The sequence below is a fragment of the Danio rerio genome, chromosome 4 (assembly GCF_049306965.1).
Source record: "Danio rerio strain Tuebingen ecotype United States chromosome 4, GRCz12tu, whole genome shotgun sequence".
NCBI classification, from domain to species: domain Eukaryota; kingdom Metazoa; phylum Chordata; class Actinopteri; order Cypriniformes; family Danionidae; genus Danio; species Danio rerio.
In genome coordinates this window covers 4643193-4660996 of record NC_133179.1, presented here as the reverse complement: position 1 = coordinate 4660996, position 17804 = coordinate 4643193, and the positions used below count along the sequence as shown (strand labels likewise).

The 17804-nt window shown below is 38.4% G+C and overlaps 1 protein-coding gene across 4 annotated transcripts in view; it reads right to left on the bottom strand.

Moving 5' to 3' along the window:
• Positions 1–17804, bottom strand: part of ano2b (anoctamin 2b) — a 90574-nt gene that overhangs the window by 55681 nt on the left and 17089 nt on the right. For 3 of the 4 annotated variants that reach the window (XR_012401622.1, XM_068219697.2, NM_001327858.1), the window contains 12 exon segments: positions 11671–11769; positions 11332–11489; positions 11133–11187; positions 10811–10862; positions 8061–8116; positions 7934–7981; positions 7799–7863; positions 7591–7725; positions 6955–7115; positions 2627–2709; positions 2061–2141; positions 1618–1704 (listed from right to left, as the gene is read on the bottom strand). Coding sequence is in view for 3 of the 4 variants with exons in the window: in XM_068219697.2 (XP_068075798.1) it covers positions 1618–1704; positions 2061–2141; positions 2627–2709; positions 6955–7115; positions 7591–7725; positions 7799–7863; positions 7934–7981; positions 8061–8116; positions 10811–10862; positions 11133–11187; positions 11332–11489; positions 11671–11769 (1080 nt within the window). In the remaining variant the exon portion in view is untranslated. 4 annotated transcript variants of the gene reach the window in all.

Sequence of the window (17804 nt, the reverse complement as noted above, 5' to 3'; positions counted from 1 at the left end):
TTTATTTATTTAATTTATTACACAATGAAGCAATTAAGCTACACTATTTAATTTGGGGCCTTAAAAACTTTCAATTTTTGTAAATTCCACTCATGTGTGTATCTTTTACCTTTTTTTACCCATTAAATCAGAAAATAATGTAAACAAAGCAGAAAAATAATGTTTTCAGGACTCTTAATGTTTTTAAATGTTATTAATGCAGCTTGAGGGAGATGTGATGTTTATTTTTTTCATAAAAATGTTATCATTATTATTATTAGTAGTAGTAGTAGTAATAGTAGTAGTAGTATTATCATTTCCTTTTTAAAATCTGAATCAGCAAAAAAATCAGTATTGGCAGGTACCACTTAGGAAAAAATCAGAAATCAGAATCAGACAAGAAATTGCAATCAGTGCATCTCTATTAAATTTATATTTAATTTATATTTAATTATATATATATATATATATATATATATATATATATATATATATATATATATATATATATATATATATATTATCTACATATAAATAATAATTTTCTCAAATATATACATGCACATAATAAATATACACACCAACATAATAAATATACGTCAAAACAAACTTTTCTTTTGGATGCGAATAATCTTGATTCAATTTTGCAGCATTTGAAAAAGTAATTTTGAGATTTTAAAACATTCATTCATTCATTTTCCTTTGGCTTAGTCCCTTATTTATCAGGGGTTGCCACAGTGAAATGAACCACCAACTATTCCAGCGTATGTTTTGAGCTTGTTTTATTCCAGCATATGTTTGGAGCAATACTTTTTTTATGACTCACATTTGTAATTTTCCTCAATTATATGAAAGTACAATCAGTTTTCAATCACATTTTTACGTCTTATTTAACATCCGCTTTCCCTCCCCTTTCCCAACAGTGTTAGTTACAGTCATTAGATGTTGCTATCACAAATCCAATAAACACAAAGAAATAACGTCAACTAACAAAACCAAAACAAACACACACTGTAAAAACTTATATGATCAATTAGTCCCGATAGCATACTTTTTAGGCCATTGTAACTTAATTAACTAAGTTAATTATGTTCTAACTTAATTTTATAAATGACACAAGCTGTTTTAGGTGAGTTTAACGTAAGCATATGCTGGAATAACCACTGAGCCACCATGCAACCCGAGTTTAAAGCAATATATTGTCATTTAAATCAGATGTAAATAGATGCCTTGCAATAAAACGAACACTTAACACTTAAAACGAAACTTAAAAGTCTATTTGGGATGTGTTCCTTCTAGTAGTCTAGCATTATATAAAAATCTAGACAGCTCAATATTGACTGGTGCATGAACAAAAATGATTAAAAACATTTGTTTTGACCTGTAGTGTCTTGCCTTTTAAATACAACTAGAAGGACTTTCTAAATGAAAACAGAGTTAGATTGCTGGGTCAGGCTGCTGTCACACACCATTACAGGAGAAGAAAAACCTTCCAGCCTCACAACTAGGGAGCTCTATACAGAAACTGTAGCACAAGCAGGTGGAAACAAGGCTCTGGAGAGATCGAGGTGAGAATGAGAGAGAGAAATAGAGATAGAAAAAAGCGAGAGAGAGAGAGAGAGAGAGAGCACCATTTACCGGATTCCCAGCAGCCATGGCTGACAGTAACCTCTGCCTCCATTTGTCCTTGCCCAGTTCCCCGCTCTCGTCCACAACTCTCTCAGGCTGAAACACACAGATCTGAACCGTCACACAATCGCACATCTAAATAAACCAGAGCTGCTTCCTTTTTCTTTTTCTCCGGCATCACCAACGCAAAAGCGCAGCCTACGAGCCCCAAAGCACCAGTGCCAAATGCTTCAGGCCGACGAAATGCATGATGGGAATGCAGTGCAAAAAAAAAAAAGGCCCACAGCATTTGGCACCCTCTCATCTCTGCCCCTATAACCATCGTTTTTTGTTTTTTTTCTCAATAAAGCATTTGCTCATTCCTCCTTAAGCCAGAAGCCGAAAGAAAAACCCATATATATTTAGATGGAGCCATTAATGAGATGCATTATGCAGAAAAGCCGCCTGCCCACCTCGTTTTTGTTCTTCTTGTTTTTCTTCTTCCTCTGCCTCTTCTGAAGGAGGATGGTTTCGTATTTGGGTCTGGGATGCTCCTAAGGAGGGACGGGGACAAAAAAAAAAAGAAAAGGCAAGTGTATTCAACTCTCCTGGAAGATAAATGGAGATGGAGGAGACTCAAACCAATCAAACAGCTTAAAAATAAAAACAAATCCAGATCAAAACGCACAGTCAGACTCAACATCTCAAAGAGCAGAGAGAGTTTCAAACGTTAAAAACAAATCACACCCAAACCTTCGCCTTTTCCTGCCGGGAAAGAGTGCATTCAGAGAAACAACAAGTGATATTGGTGAGTCCATTTTTTTTTGGGGGGGGGGACATACATACACAGCGTTAATACTTTCGGATAGGGACGCCACCATTGCGTCGCAGCATATAACAGTCAGCGGCATTAGTCATTTTCAGTCGGTCAGTGTCAAGCCAACACTGCGTCATTGAAATCAGCCACTAGGCTGTAATCCAGACACTATGCGGACGCTAGTGAGTAACGTAATGTGACTGTGTGCGTGTGTGAATGTACCTCCTCCTCCTCCATGCCTGTCAGATCCCAGCTATAGTTCAGGCTGATCTGTCGGCGCTTCCAGTGCTCCAGAAACATCGCAGCTAAAGAAAGAGAGAGCGAGAGATGATGATGATGATGCATACAATGAACAAGATATTTGTCATTTGCTAACAAAGACCGTCCTTGATGTCCTAGATTGTCTTGTTATGTGATGTTTTTGACAGGAAAATCTAACCAATTTGGAGTGTGGGCAACCATACTTTCCAATACCCACTTCACTTCGCATACTATAACCTCCGAACAGCTCACGTGGCAACTTTTCTTGCGATTTAAAGGGATAGTTCAACCCCAAAATGAGCACCTTAAGCTGTTCCAAAGCCATTATAAGCTTATTTTTCTGTAAAATAAAATTATTTAAAATGTACCCCAATCTAACCTTTAGTGTGGGTAGCCATACTTCCCAATACTCACTTCACTTCTATAAAATTGCATACTATAACCTCCAAACGGCTCATATGTGGTCACTTTTCTTGGCATTAGAGGGAAGGTTTACCCAAAAAAAACTTTCCCGCTGCAACCAGTTTGTCCAGTTACCTCGCAGAGAGGAGCTGACCAAAATGACAGTGATGACCGGTTTCGAGTCCGGGGAAAAGCGGTTCCAGAAATCAGGTGAGACAAAAACAGAATCCAAAAAACAAAGTGAACAAGATCATAATAGGGGGAGAGTGTGGTGAAATCCGAAAACGAGGTAAAAATCAGACGAGGGCTTTTCTTTTTCTGGATGGCTTTTGTAAATCGTTTTGGGTTTAGGGAAGCAAGCGGGCGGGCAAACAGGGCAATTGATAAAACCGGTTGGGTTTAGGGAAGGAGGAGGAGGGTGGGTCGGCCGATTGGCCGGTCGCCCAGTCAATCATTCAGTCAGTCAGACAGACGGTCGCTTGACAGGGGCCTCCGGTGGCTTTACACGAGAACAGCGCAGGTGACGAGAGACATCCGAGATGTAAAAAAGCGCACACAGCGGCCTCTCGCGCATTCGCGAAAGCAAAAACGAAAAAGCAAAAACTGCACAAATACGTAACTCCTTTAACGTATTTCGCAGTCTACAGAAACGTCGGCAGGACTACGTTTTCAGAATGAGCCTGGGTTGCCCATATCATAATTGGCTTCATCACTGTCTCCTCTCAATCACCACCAATCAGCTGGTGTGTGGTCTTCTAAAGCCATTTGACGTATGATCAAATAATATTTTTCAATTAATGTCAGTTTATCAATTGTGCTAGCTCCGCATATGGCTATGTAAGCAAAACCCCTATGGAACAGAAGTGTCACAAAAGTGGATGCAAATACAGTCAGAGGTTTGATTCAAATCCAAAAAAGTCAAAATCAAAAAGCTGAGCTAAACAAACAGAAAGCATACGCACTGCAGACTCTGCAAACATCGAGCTAACAATGATGGACAAACAGAGACTGAAACAAAGGGGCTTAAAAATAAAGGACAAACAAAAGGCTAACAAGCTAAAAAGACAATTAATCACTGTAGAACTGAATTAAGGTAACCATGACAGCTAATAGGTTGTGGCACGGAAAACATACGAGCACAAAGACCAAGAAGAAAGCAGGATCATGTAAATAATAGCGAAGTGTTTATTTTCTGGTGAACTATCCCTTTAAATTATGACTAGGCCAAACAGCAAAGTCATAGACAGTGCATGGGCTTTGAAACCGGAATGAATGGCCATCGATGCATTTCAATGTTTACATACGGACAGATGTACTCTCTCTACGCACTGCTGGGGGTTTCTGTATGAGTAATAATGTATAGCTTCTGCTACCCCACGCAGGTGCCAATGACGAGGCAGTGTCAGGAATTGAATGCCTCCATCAGTCAGGCCCCGGGACGCAGGCAGTGACAGAAAGATGTAACATTACTCTCTGGCTATTCAACATCTCTTTAACTCCATCACTATGGAGACTGCAGCACTTTAATGCACGGTAAAGCTGGCCGCTCAGGCTGGTCTCATATTCAACATGACTGAATAGCACATCTAAACTAGAGCCTTCAAGTCTTGTGTTCAAAAACGGCTAAATGCTGAGGAATGGATGCTTTTTAAAGGGGAACTATTATGCAGAAATCATTCTTATAAGCGGTTGAAACACAGTTGTGTGGCTATATCCAGCCTCTAATAGTACAAATGTATTGATTTTATTCCTTATAATCACACTTGATAAAAACAATCAGCAGAAAAACTTTGATTGAGATTTTCCCTTTGTAAGTGTCATCAAAGGGGGAAAGCCCCGTCCATTAGTGATGATCTCATTAGCATAAACAGCCCTGAGTGAGAAGCAGTCATCAGCTATTAGACTTGATGACACTCGATAGGTCTTCAATATATTTAATTCAGTAAAACTCCTCTTTATTAAGGCTACAAATGGTACAGTTTATTGTTCATGAATGTTGTAAACTCTCTTGAAATTCTTACAAAGTCCCAAATGATTGACTTTCACTCTGCTATGGTTGAAGTCTGCCACAAATCTCCTGGTCAACTATAATCCAGACTCAACACTGCATACATTTTACTGCGATATGTGACTATTGTGGATGCGCACATTTTGATATCTATACTAAAGCAATCTATCGTGCAGCCCTACCTAAAAATGTATATATTATTATTAGTTTTCAACTACAATATTCTCACAATCATTCTGCATAAATTCACACACTTTTAGCATGAAAATAGCACAAATCTGCCTGGTAAAAAAATGGGGTGCTGAAAGAAAACCATAAAATAATGGCTATTAAAATACAGAAATTTACCGGAAAATAACAGAAGTTGAATTACAGAAATGTATATTTAAGGAAATTTCTGTAACTTATTGTCCGTTATTTTACGGTAAATTTCTGTAATTTAATGTCTGTTATTTTTTGGTAAATTTCTCTAAATTAACGGTCATTATTTTACTTTTTTCGGCACCCCAGCTGCAGGAAATAAACTGTAAAATTACAAATTTTGTCGATTGACTGACTGATCGACTGACCTACCCACCTCCTTCCCTAAACCCAACCAATTGTATTTTCAAAAACACGGATAGACCCCCCCCCCCACCCCCTTCACACAGTTTTAAAAGGAAATCAAGAAAAGCCCTCACCTTATTTTTTTACCGCGTTTTCAGACTTTATCACATTCTCACCGTTATTTAACTTTTTATTTTAGTTTTTGAATAATAATGTTTATTGTTATTTTAATAATAATAATAATAGTTGTTGTTATTTAATTATCATTATTTTTCTACTACTACTACTATTACTTCTACTACTCCTACTACTACAACAACAACTACTACTACTACTACTACTACTAATAATAATAATAATAATAATAATATTCCCAGGGATGGATTGAGGCTGGAAGGGCATCCGCTGCATAAAAAAACTTGCTGGATAAGTTGGCGGTTCATTCCGCTGTGGCGACCCCGGATTAATAAAGGGACTAAGCTGACAAGAAAATGAATGAATGAATGAATTCTGTTTTTGTCTTTCTGGAACTGTTCCTAACCGAACTCAAAACCCGTCGTCGTGGTCTACTCCTCTCTGCGTCTCAGCTCCATTGACATACATGGCGAGCTAACTGGACAAACTGGTATCAGCGAGAAAACTGTCCATACGAAAGTAAGCGGTCAGCTGGTAAACGCTAAAAGAAACAGCGTCATACCTGTACCACCCCGTAGCCTTCATTTTAGAGGCAAAATGCAGTCATATGTACCTCTGGCTACATAATTCGTGATCTCCAGAAACGTATATAGGGCTTTGTTTTCAGAATGAGCCTATATTGCTTACCATGTTGCGTAAAATGAAAAATATTTACATTTCTAAGATATGATTTATGAGTTGTACTTCCAAGAAAAATCAGATCCTTGGCAATAAATCTGTTTCTGATTCTGATCCAAGAATTCCATGACTAAACCAGCTCCCACTTTATATTAAGTGACCTTAACTAATATGCACTTAATCATTTCTTACAATGTACTTATTGTGTAAATACATTATTTACATTGTGCTTATGATTGATTCAATACATGCATGTAATTACATCTTTAATTACACTGTTGACTATCTCCTACACCTTAACCCACCCTTAAACCTACCCACACTACCAAACCTGTCCCTAACCCTGCCTGAATCCCACTAGTAGTGTTCTGCAATTCATTATGAATACAGTAAGTGCATTATATTTATGTTTTGATGCAAGAACATAGTAGTTAAGGCCACTTAATATAAAATGAGACCCAAACTTGTAATATAACAATAGACAGCAAGATAATGAAACGAGAGGGATTTTAGGTCGTACCCCAGAGGGACATGAAGATGGCGAAGAACACGGTGGCCGGGTTGTCAAAGAGATGGCTGGCACGTGCCGTACCGCACGCTGTGCTCAGCTGCCAGTAGTCACACACCCGATCACAGAGCGGACACATAGTGAAGTTCTGAGTCTCGTCACACATCTCTTGGCTGGAAAACACACACAAACACACACAAAATTAGACACGGCCATGCGACAGTCCAGCAAGGAAATAAATTAATGATGGCCTTGATATGGTGCAGTGTGTTCATCCATCAGCATGGCCCAATGTCTAAAGTATCAATTAAAAATGCAACACTATTTCATCTTGTGACCTCTGTGAAAACATAGACTGAACCATCTATCTAGAAAAAACAGTCTGGTTCAGTGTGCACTGACATTTAAAAGCATCACAAAACTCTCTGTGCTCCCCTGGGATGCATCGAAAGCAATTGCATGCTGAATTGCAATTCTAGCATAAATTAATCCTATGAATCAGACGCAATGCTCCTTGATTCTAATTATCGCTTTAATATCAGTGGAATATTATAATCACAGTCGGTTACTCCCAGGATGGCAGCTGCCGCGTGTCCACCCACAACAGGGACCCGTGCCCAGCCCTCGGTAGGTTTTATTGGCACATACCTAGGTACGTTGGTTTCCACAGTGGCCCAGCCGTAGAAGAAGACGATAATGCCCACCACAGATGCAGGGATCAGAAGCTGAGTATACACACCAAGCCAGGCAAAGTACAGACCAATCTTCTCGCCAAAGTACTTCCTAAAGATTACACATGAGAGTGTGTGCAAAGTATATGTGCAACATCTGGTGGAAATTGGTCATAAATGTTTACCTGATGAGATCGATCGGCTGATACTTGTAAAAAGCACCATATCTTGCCCATTCGTCATGTAACAGCTGCAACACAAACCCATAGAATTGAATCATGCAATCGCTTCTGATTATTTGCATTGTGGTAGCAACATACTTGTCTTTCGTTTTTTCCCTCGGCTTGTCCAGAGGAGTGGAAGTCACCCTGAAATCATAGAAAAACTCATTTCGAGTTAACCTGGAAGGAAAAAGAAAGGCCAAACATTTAAAGAAAATCAACTCACATCGTGCAATGGGAATGCTGAATCATAAACCCCGTTAGCTATGAGTGTGGTGATACCTGAAATGCAAAAAACAAGAGAGAGAGTGACCTAAAGAGGTTATTTCAGTGCTTAATTTGTAAACTAATAATTCCCGAAATAAAACCAGGAGATTAAAGTTAGCATGACTGACATCCAACAAACAGTTTCAGTTTTCCCAGAACATGACGTCATTAAACGATGATAGCGCAAAAAAAGCATCACATTTCTGAAATTATAATTGTCTATAATTATTTAGCGTCATATATTAGATTATAGGTCAGTCATTGATAATAAAAACATGTAGCTATCGTATGAGCAATCACTATTCAGTTCACTTCACGTGTGCCAATTGAATAACAAATAATTAAATGATTCACTCAGTCTAATAATAATAATAATAATTTCCTTAGATTTATATAGTGCTTTTTATGGACACTCAAAGCGCTTAACACATTGGGGGAATCTCCTCATCCACCACCAGTGTGCAGCATCCACCTGGATGTCGCAACGGTAGCCATATTGCCCCAGATCACACAACACACACCAGCTGATTGGTGAAGAGGAGACAGAGTGATGAAGTCAATTATGATATGGGGATGGTTAGGAGGCCATGATAGACAGAGGTCAGTGGGCAGATTTGTCCAGTAGGCCAGGGTTAAACCCCCTTTTTTTTTTTTTTTTTTTTTTTCGAAGGACATCCAAGGATTTTAAATGACCACAGAGAGTCGGGACCTTGGTTTAACGTCTCATCTGAAAGACGGTGCTCACTGAGCAGCATGGAGCCCCCGTCACTATACTGGAGCATTAGGACTCACACAGACCACAAGTTGGGCTCCCCTGCTGGTCTCACTAACACCTCTTCCTACAGCCACCTAGCTTTCCCATGTGGTCTCCCATCTAGGTACTGACTGCTACGAGAAGAGCCCACCGTTACCTCTTCTGGCATGTTGTCTGGCTGACTTGAGATCGCTTTGCTTCTGCTTCCTGCTATCCTGATCCATTCACGCAGGTTCACCTTCTTGAGATCTCATTTGATCAGGCTCATTATCAGATTTACTCTTGGTTTTAAAATGTACATGAGAAAAAATGTTAAAAAAATAAATGAAAATATGCGTGACTGCCTCTTTGCCATTTTAAAAATACAAATATTATTCAGGTAGGCCATTATGTCGTTATTTATTTTCGCTGCTCACTGAGCGCAAAACAACAACCACCAACCAATGAGACTGATTCCAAACATTAAGCTGATTGGCTGAAAATATTGTTGAGGGCCAATAGTTAAACGTGAATTTTGCTTTAGCTTGCGCATTGTGACTACCTGCACACACACACACACACACACACACACACACACACAATCAGCACAGCCTTCGCTTGCACTCATTCACATTCTCTCTCTCTCTCTCTCTCTCTCTCTCACTCACACACACACACACACCTATTCACCATGCACAACTTAATGCCAGATTCGTTAAAATTAAAACCAGAACACAAAACACGAATATCTGACATTTTACGGAACAGAAGGAACATCCGACTCAAATTAAGTACTGGGTTTGTTCACTTAAAAAGTTGAAATACCTCATTATTTACATCCCCTCATGTGCTTTTGAACCTTAATGAGTTTCATTCTGCTGTCGAACACAAATACAAAATTTCAAACAATGTTGGTTCGGTCATCCATCAACAAATTACGATGGAAGTCAATGGGTTCTAGCTTTAAAATAATATCTTACTGTGTGTTCAACAGTAGAAAGAAACTCAAATATGTTTAGAACAAGAGAAGGGTGAATAAATAATTACATAATTTTTAATTTAAGGTGAACTATTCCTTTAAAAAATCTAGCTGCAACCCATGATTGGGAAACACCATACAGTCTCATTCATTCACACACTACGGACAATTTAGCTCACTTAAACCTATAGTGCATGTCTTTTTGGACTGTGGGGGAAACCTATGCCAACATTGAGAGAACATGCAAACACCACACAGATATGCGAACTGACCCAGCCAGGGCTCGAACCAGTGACCTTCTTGCTGTGAGGCGATAGTGCTACCCGCTGTGCCACTGTGACACCCGTGAAGTGCTACAGTATATACAAAAACCTCCCTAGCCTTGCCTAATATTCGTAACATCATCCGGGTTCTAATGACTGAGTGCTGTGACTTTATAGTGACCCAACTTCATTGCTTTCAGAAAGCCGACAGGCCGAGTCCTCGAGGCGGAAGGCAGCTGACATGTGGAACACAGGCTTTAATCAAAGTAATTAATCAGTCCTCAAAGGAACGACACGTACGCTCTGGTGATTAGCCCTCAATTAATAAAGTAGCTCCCCAGCAACAAGCTGGAAAGACCACCACCACTCAGCACCCCCCTTTTTTCCACCTCAATGGACCCGGCTTCAATTCGGATCCCAATCCCAGAACTTTATGACCCAATTTCCTCAGTCTAAAAGAAATCAAGTGGAAGTCTGCGAGAAGGGAAGAAAGGGAGGGAGAACTAAAGAGAGCATCATGCCATCCCTTCTGCTGGATAGCCCCGATCTCCGAGAATCCCCCAGGCGGTCCGTCTGCACGATGGTTCAGTCCAAGAGAGCATATGGCATGGGCTTGTGTTGCACCCTGTCCCAACTGCACCATACCCACATGCAAAGACTCTCTGGCTCTGACTATTCTGAGGATTCCCTGAACGCTAGTCCATGCTTAGGTTATGGATTTACACATTACTAACCCATGGTTTGGCAGGTCCGTGTGCAGGCTGTGCGTCTGAGGATTTCATACACCTGGGGCAGATGGCAAGAGAGAGAGAGAGAGAGAGAGAAGGAGTGAGAGAGGTGCAAGCAAACAATAAAGCCGAAAATTGTTCCTGGAAAATTCCCAGTGGAACTGGTTCCCTAGACCGGTGCCTAGAGACGGCAATCACCTGCTAATACCAAATAGCTTTTGTTCCCTCTTGTATATCATGTTCTCTTCTCAACATGCAAAGAACAGGTATCTCATTGTGCAATTTTGACTGAACAAGACTTTCACAAACAAACAAAAAATAGACTCACTATTCGGCTCCTTGTGGCATTGTCGAAGAAGGTGTCCTTTGACTGTATGTTGTACCTGCAAAAAATAGCCATGAGACATCCATGAGACTCCACTGGCACTCAAGCAAATCCTATCAAGTCCTTTAAGAATGTAAGAAAATCCCTTGTGGCCCCTGATGACATTTAACCCTATATCACCCCAACCACGCTAGGCTCTCACAGGTGGAGCTTGTCCCGGGAGAAACAGTGGGTGAGGAACTTGGTGCGGCTGTTCTCTTGCTCCTGATGGGGTACTTTGGGCTGGAACGGTTGATTTAACTTCCGCCACACTTCATTCATAGTGGCGGCCAGACCTTTTTCTTCCCTCAGCTCGTAACTCTGAACAAGACACAGTGTTTATTATTATCAGTGAAGCATGGAAACAACAATCAGTGGCATTCGTTTGTGCTTTGCTCACTTAAGAGACATGCTACATAATACTCGCAGGGAGTTCACATAAGGACATCCCGAGGGGCTGGGTTCTGTCTCGAGAGTTAGACAAAACTCTGCTCAATCTTACCTTCTTGGTCTGCACCTTGATCTTGAGAAACTCTGCCTCTCTGCTCAATACCTGCCAAGGCGCGTGTAACCGGATAAAGGCATGACCATGAGCCTTGTTCTGAGGAAAGAATTTCAGAGAAATGACTTCACATACAGGCAGTATGACGATGGGTCACAGTCAGAGAAGCTAAGCTCATTCTAAAGTAGAAGCAATACAGTGGTCCCTGGATCACATTTTGTGGGCTCTCAGTTTCTCTCATTTATTTACTGCAGTTTGCTTATTTTTATTTATTTAGTTATTTTACAGTGCATTGTGTTCTGCGTCCTGATTAGCTGTAGACCATCGTCAATCAATCTACCCTGTGTCTGCTGTACAGTACAGAATGCATTGCATTTTGCAATTGTAATATGTTGTGGCACATGGGTGCCGCAAGTCAGCGGCTGTCTATGGTGCCCAGCTATGACTCAAGACACTGTTTATATTTCTATTGCGTCACATTTCAAATGCCATACGAAGGTAAGCTACTTCCAACCATCATGTGCATGGCGCATTCATATTTTAAAAACATGATGCGGACAAATGCATTTTAATAAAGTGCTTCTTGCTCATTCTGAGACCAACTTCATTCATTTATTCATTCGTCCTAGTCCCTTTATTCTGGGTCACGTTACAGCGGGATAAACCCTCAACTTATCCAGCACATGTTTTAAGCAGCGGATGCCCTTTCAGCTACAACCCATCACTGGGAAACATCCTTATTCACACTTATTCACACTTATTCACACTCATACACTACGGACAATTTAGCCTACCCAATTCACCTGTACCGCGTGTCTTTGGACTGTGGGGGAAACCAAAGCACCCGGAGGAAACCTGGGTGAGAACATGCAAACTCCACACATTTACGCTAACTGACCCAGACGAGGCTCGAACCAGCGACCTTCTTGCTGTGAGGCGACAGCACTACCTACTGCGCCACCGCGTCACCCCTGAGACTAACTTTATATTGTATATCTATCAGGCAGTGGAGATTGTTGATTTTTAAAGAAAACAGACTTTAAATGCGCTGATGTTGTAATTGCATAGTTTACTAAGAAGCGCTTGACCTAGGTTACTGTAAATTAAAAGTCCTTCTGCATACTTCTGCATCTATCCTATTGCCTTGAAAATATAGACAAAACCAGGATGTCTTTTGTATAAAGAACACAACTGAATTAAATACATCAGTGGTGTCAAACTCAGTTCCTGGAGGGCCGCAGCCCTGCACAGTTTAGTTCCAACCCAACTCCAAGACACTTACCTGTAGGTTACAAACAAGCCTCAATTTGTTTGATCAGGCGTGTTTAATTAGGGTTAGAGCTGTACTGTGCAGAGCTGCGGCCCTCCAGGATCTGAGTTTGACATCTGTGCTATGCATGTAATGTAGGTTTTTGTGGTGATGCATTTGAAGCACATACATGTTTTACTTTAATGTATTACTGCAGCAAAGTTGTCTAATTTGTCCTTTCAATGTGGGGATGTGTTCACTACCCAGCAAACAATTGTGTTTAATTGACATCTAATAGACATCTAAATATGGACAGCTTGGCAAAAACAAAGCTAAACTTGGGTTGTCAGCAGAGCTTGACATTAACCTTTTTAATCACCAGCCACTTTGGCTTGTAGATTTCCAACATAACTCGCCACAATTTTGTTGTCGGGAGAATATATTTTATATGCATGAATTTGACTTTGACATGCTAAAATCACTTGATTTAGCTTTTGTGTTTTGTCCACATGCATTTAACTTTTTTTGTGTTGTGTATGACCTTGCTGAATGTGCACGAGCAAATGGGTTGTAGTGTGGCACTGCAACTAGTTTTTATTTCACAGAACTTTTCACGGCTCAAAATTAAGAATTTACCTAATTTATCTCTGACCACACCAAGAATAAATAATTATTTCCTAGCCACAACTTTTAAATAATGTGTCAAAACAAGCAAAATACAGCTGTATACATGCTCTTTTCATTCAACGAAACTTTTTTTTTAATTTATTTATTTTTTTTAGTAATTATTGCCATCTAAAACAATGCATGAACTGTGTCCTGGCTAAAGGTCCTAGATTACCAGTTAACTAAACAGGGAGTTAAAGCAATCTTTAAAATACAATTAAACCATAATAATAAAAATAACTATAATCAAAAGAAAGCTAGTGACAAACATACCGTGTGTGCTAATGAAAGGATCACGTTAACTTTAGTCCTGTTAATAATTTGTTTAAAGAATGGTGAAAGAAAAGTGAAAGCAGTAACTGCTGCTGCTTACAAAAATATGTTTTTTTTTTAAATCCGAAGCTCTTAAAAGTAGCAGGACTGTAGATGCACAAGCATCACTTTTCTATTTTTAAAGAAAACGGATCGCACTAGTTGAGTTTCCAGGCATGGTTGCTTCATGAAAGGAAACGGGAGCGCGCACGCTTTGTAAGCAGTCGCTCGCATCACATCACCTGTGAGCACGAGTAATCATCCTCTTATTCGGTATTCATCTGCTTTCTTTTGCTCGCGCGAGCACAGTTATTTCTGTCACTTGTGTTGCTTTTCGATTATAAGATCACATTTGCACGCATATTGAGCGATCTTTATTGCCGAACTCTGCTTTTAAGAAAACTACAATTTGAAAATTATTTCCAACCAGCCAAAGTGGCTAGTGGGAGCGGCTGTCTTAACCGCCGCTGCTGAAAAATACTTGCATTTGCCAGGCTGGCGGGTGTTGATGTCAAGCCCAGGTTGTCAGTGCAAATCTAATAGACATCCAAGAAACTAGTTGTCAAATAGACAGATTAAACAGACTTTATATGTGTAGTCATTCATGTCTGTTTATCTGATGACTAGTCTAGTTTTGGGTTATTCTATTAGATTTCCACTGACAGCCCAAATTTAGCCTTGTTTTAGCCAAGACGACTTTGTTTAGACATTTATTAGACATCTTTTGAACACAAAAAATGCTTGCTGGGTAGATTCAGCTACACCAGCCACACACCTAGTTGTGTGCATTCTTTAATTACTTATTTGAAATGTACAATTGAAGTCAGAATTATTAGCCCCCTTCAAATTTTTTTCTTCTTTTTAAAATATTTTCCAAATGATGTTTAACAGAGCAAAGACATTTTCACAGTATGTCTGATAATATTTTTTCTTCTGGAAAAAGTCTTATTTGTTTTATTTCGACCAGAATAAAGGCAGTTTTTAATTTTTTAAACACCATTTTAGGGACAAAATTATTAGCCCCTTTAAGCTATATTTTTTCTCGATAACCTACAGAACAAACCATCGTTATTCAATTACTTGCCTAATTACCCTAACCAGCCTAACTAACCTAATTAACCTAGTTAAGCTTCTAAATGTCACTTTAAGCTGTATAGAAGTGTCTTAAAAATATGTACTCAAATATTATTTACTGTCATCATGGCAAAGATAAAATAAATCAGTTATAAAAAAATGAGTTATTAAAACTATTATGATTAGAAATGAGTTGAAAAAATCTGCTCTCCATTAAACAGATTTTGGGGAAAAAATAAACAAGCGGTCTAATAATTCAGGTGGGCTAATAATTCTGACTTCAACTGTATTTAGTAATTATATTATTATCGTTTATTTATTATATACAGTTGACATCAGTTCAAATAGTTAGCCCTGCTAAATTATCAGCCCCCCTGTATATTTTTTGTCCCCAATTTCTGTTTAAAGGAAAGAAGATTTGTTTCAACACATTTCTAAACATGATAGTTTATTTTTAATAACTGATTTATTTTATCTTTGCCACGATGACAGTAAATAATATTTGACTAGATATTTTTCAAGACACCAGTATTCAGCTTAAAGTGTCATTTAAAGGCTTAACTAGGTTAAAAAGGCAAATCATGGTATAAGAATGGTTTGTTCTGTAGACAATTTAAAAATATATATTCCTTTAGAGGGCTAATAATATTATGAACATGCCACATACTGTGGAAATGATTGCCTATGGTCATCAACAGCATGCTACAAACACATAAACTGAAAATAACCCAGAATACGCATGTATCCATGTCAAAAAGAGTGGCTGATTGGTAACAAGCCCATCCGAGTGTCCCTAAAGAGGCACTATATATATTACATAAACTTGGGGGGTCTGGAAATGATCTCTTTTTGCGAGTTGTAGCCATGAAACCCAACACTGAAGCTGCAATGTGTCCATACAGAGATGACAGTAACCGTATCTGTCTGGCAGTGGTCATCCATGCCATCTAGAGAACCATGTGTTAAGAAGAAAGGAAGATGAAACTGAAAGAGACATGGAGATGTGATGAGAGGGATGAGATAGAAAGAGATGATGGAAACCTGAGGACATCCTCACCATCCCCCGCGTTCCAACACCACCGCGGGTGTTTTATCTCGGGCCCCCTCACACACACACTCACAAAGGAAAGATTAAAAATAACATGTGGATCTGAAAAGGTTAATTAGGATAAGATATTCCAATTAGTACTTCATCTCAGCAGGGTAAGGCAATTAGGTCGATTTGAGCACAGTCTGAGTGGGAGACATTTATACTGAAACCGGCTGCGACTGACATTTGAGGGGCTCCCAAAGACCGGAAACGGCTCTTCGTGACAGGTTGAACCCTGCCTTTGGCATTTGGTTCAATATTATCTCTGAGCAGATGCAATCTTAAAAATTCGTGGCTCAGACTGGAGATGCAAATTCTAGTCTGAGGCATGAGCTGAAGTCACATTTGTCTCTTAAGTAAGGTTGGGTATCGTTTTTTTTTTTTTTTGATACCAGTGCTAAATCGATACTTTTAAAACGGTAACAGTGCCAAAACGGAGCCTGAACCGATACATTTTAGCCCAAAATTAATTGACAAAAAAATTATATATATATATATATATATAAATATATATATATATATATATATATATATAAATATATATATATATATATATATATATATATATATATATATATATATATATATATATATATATATATATTTTTTTTTTTTTTTTTTTTAAATATTATAATTGAACAATATAAATTGGATTGCATTAATATATTTCTTTTGATTATTAACATTATTAGCATTAACTATTAACATTACATTAGCTTACTACTAACCTTTTGGAAGGCTGTCATCAAAATCAGGGAACACCTTTTTTCTGGGTTTGGGGCTTGTGATGCGTTTTGATCAGTTTTAGTCTGATTATGTTCTCACCACAATCAATCTGCTCCAGGGTTTGTTTGAAAGTGTACCGAGACCACGTCTTTAATGAGCTCCACTTTTGGTGCACCCTCAGTTCAATTACTACATTCACACCTGCCCAAACGAACGCACCAAGATGGAAAACGAACTCTAGTGCAATTCAACTGAACTAAATAAGGCAGTTGTGAAAGCACCCTTATTTTTAAAGATCTTAGTTGAAGCAATAAAATAGACAATTTAGTTGCGGTAAATATGATTTCGATGTATATAATAACTAATCTAATTTAATTCAGACATCAAAAATAAAATGTATTATCATTGACCTATAAATACTTCTCTATTTTTCAGGATTTCCGCGAGTACTTGACAAGTCTTAAATTTCAAAAACAAAATTTTAGGCCTTAAAAAGTCACTTAATTCACTTAATTATTGTGTTGTTAGTCTTAAATCATTTAAAACAGGTCTTAATTTTCCTATAAAGCTACCCAATCACCAATAATTCATCTCAAAACTTTATATATATATATATATATATATATATATATATATATATATATATATATATATATATATATATATATATATATATATATATATATATATTATTGCAAAGAGATAAAATTCATAACAGCTGTTCGACATGTTTACAGCAAATTCCCCTAATGAAATTCCCTAAGCAGGGAAAGAAAACTAAAGCAACACATCCCTTTACATGATTTTTCATTAATATAAAGACTATTTAGAGAAATAACTGGGCCAAAATCTAAATCCTTAGTGTTTAGCCATGTAAAAGTCTAAAATTTCATTCATAATGGTCTCAAAAGGATCTTTAAAAGTCTTAAATTTGACCTGCAGAAATCCTGTTTTTAATCATGCATCATAACTTTTTGGTAGACCTTTTGGGCATAGGTTACCATGAAAGCAAACTCA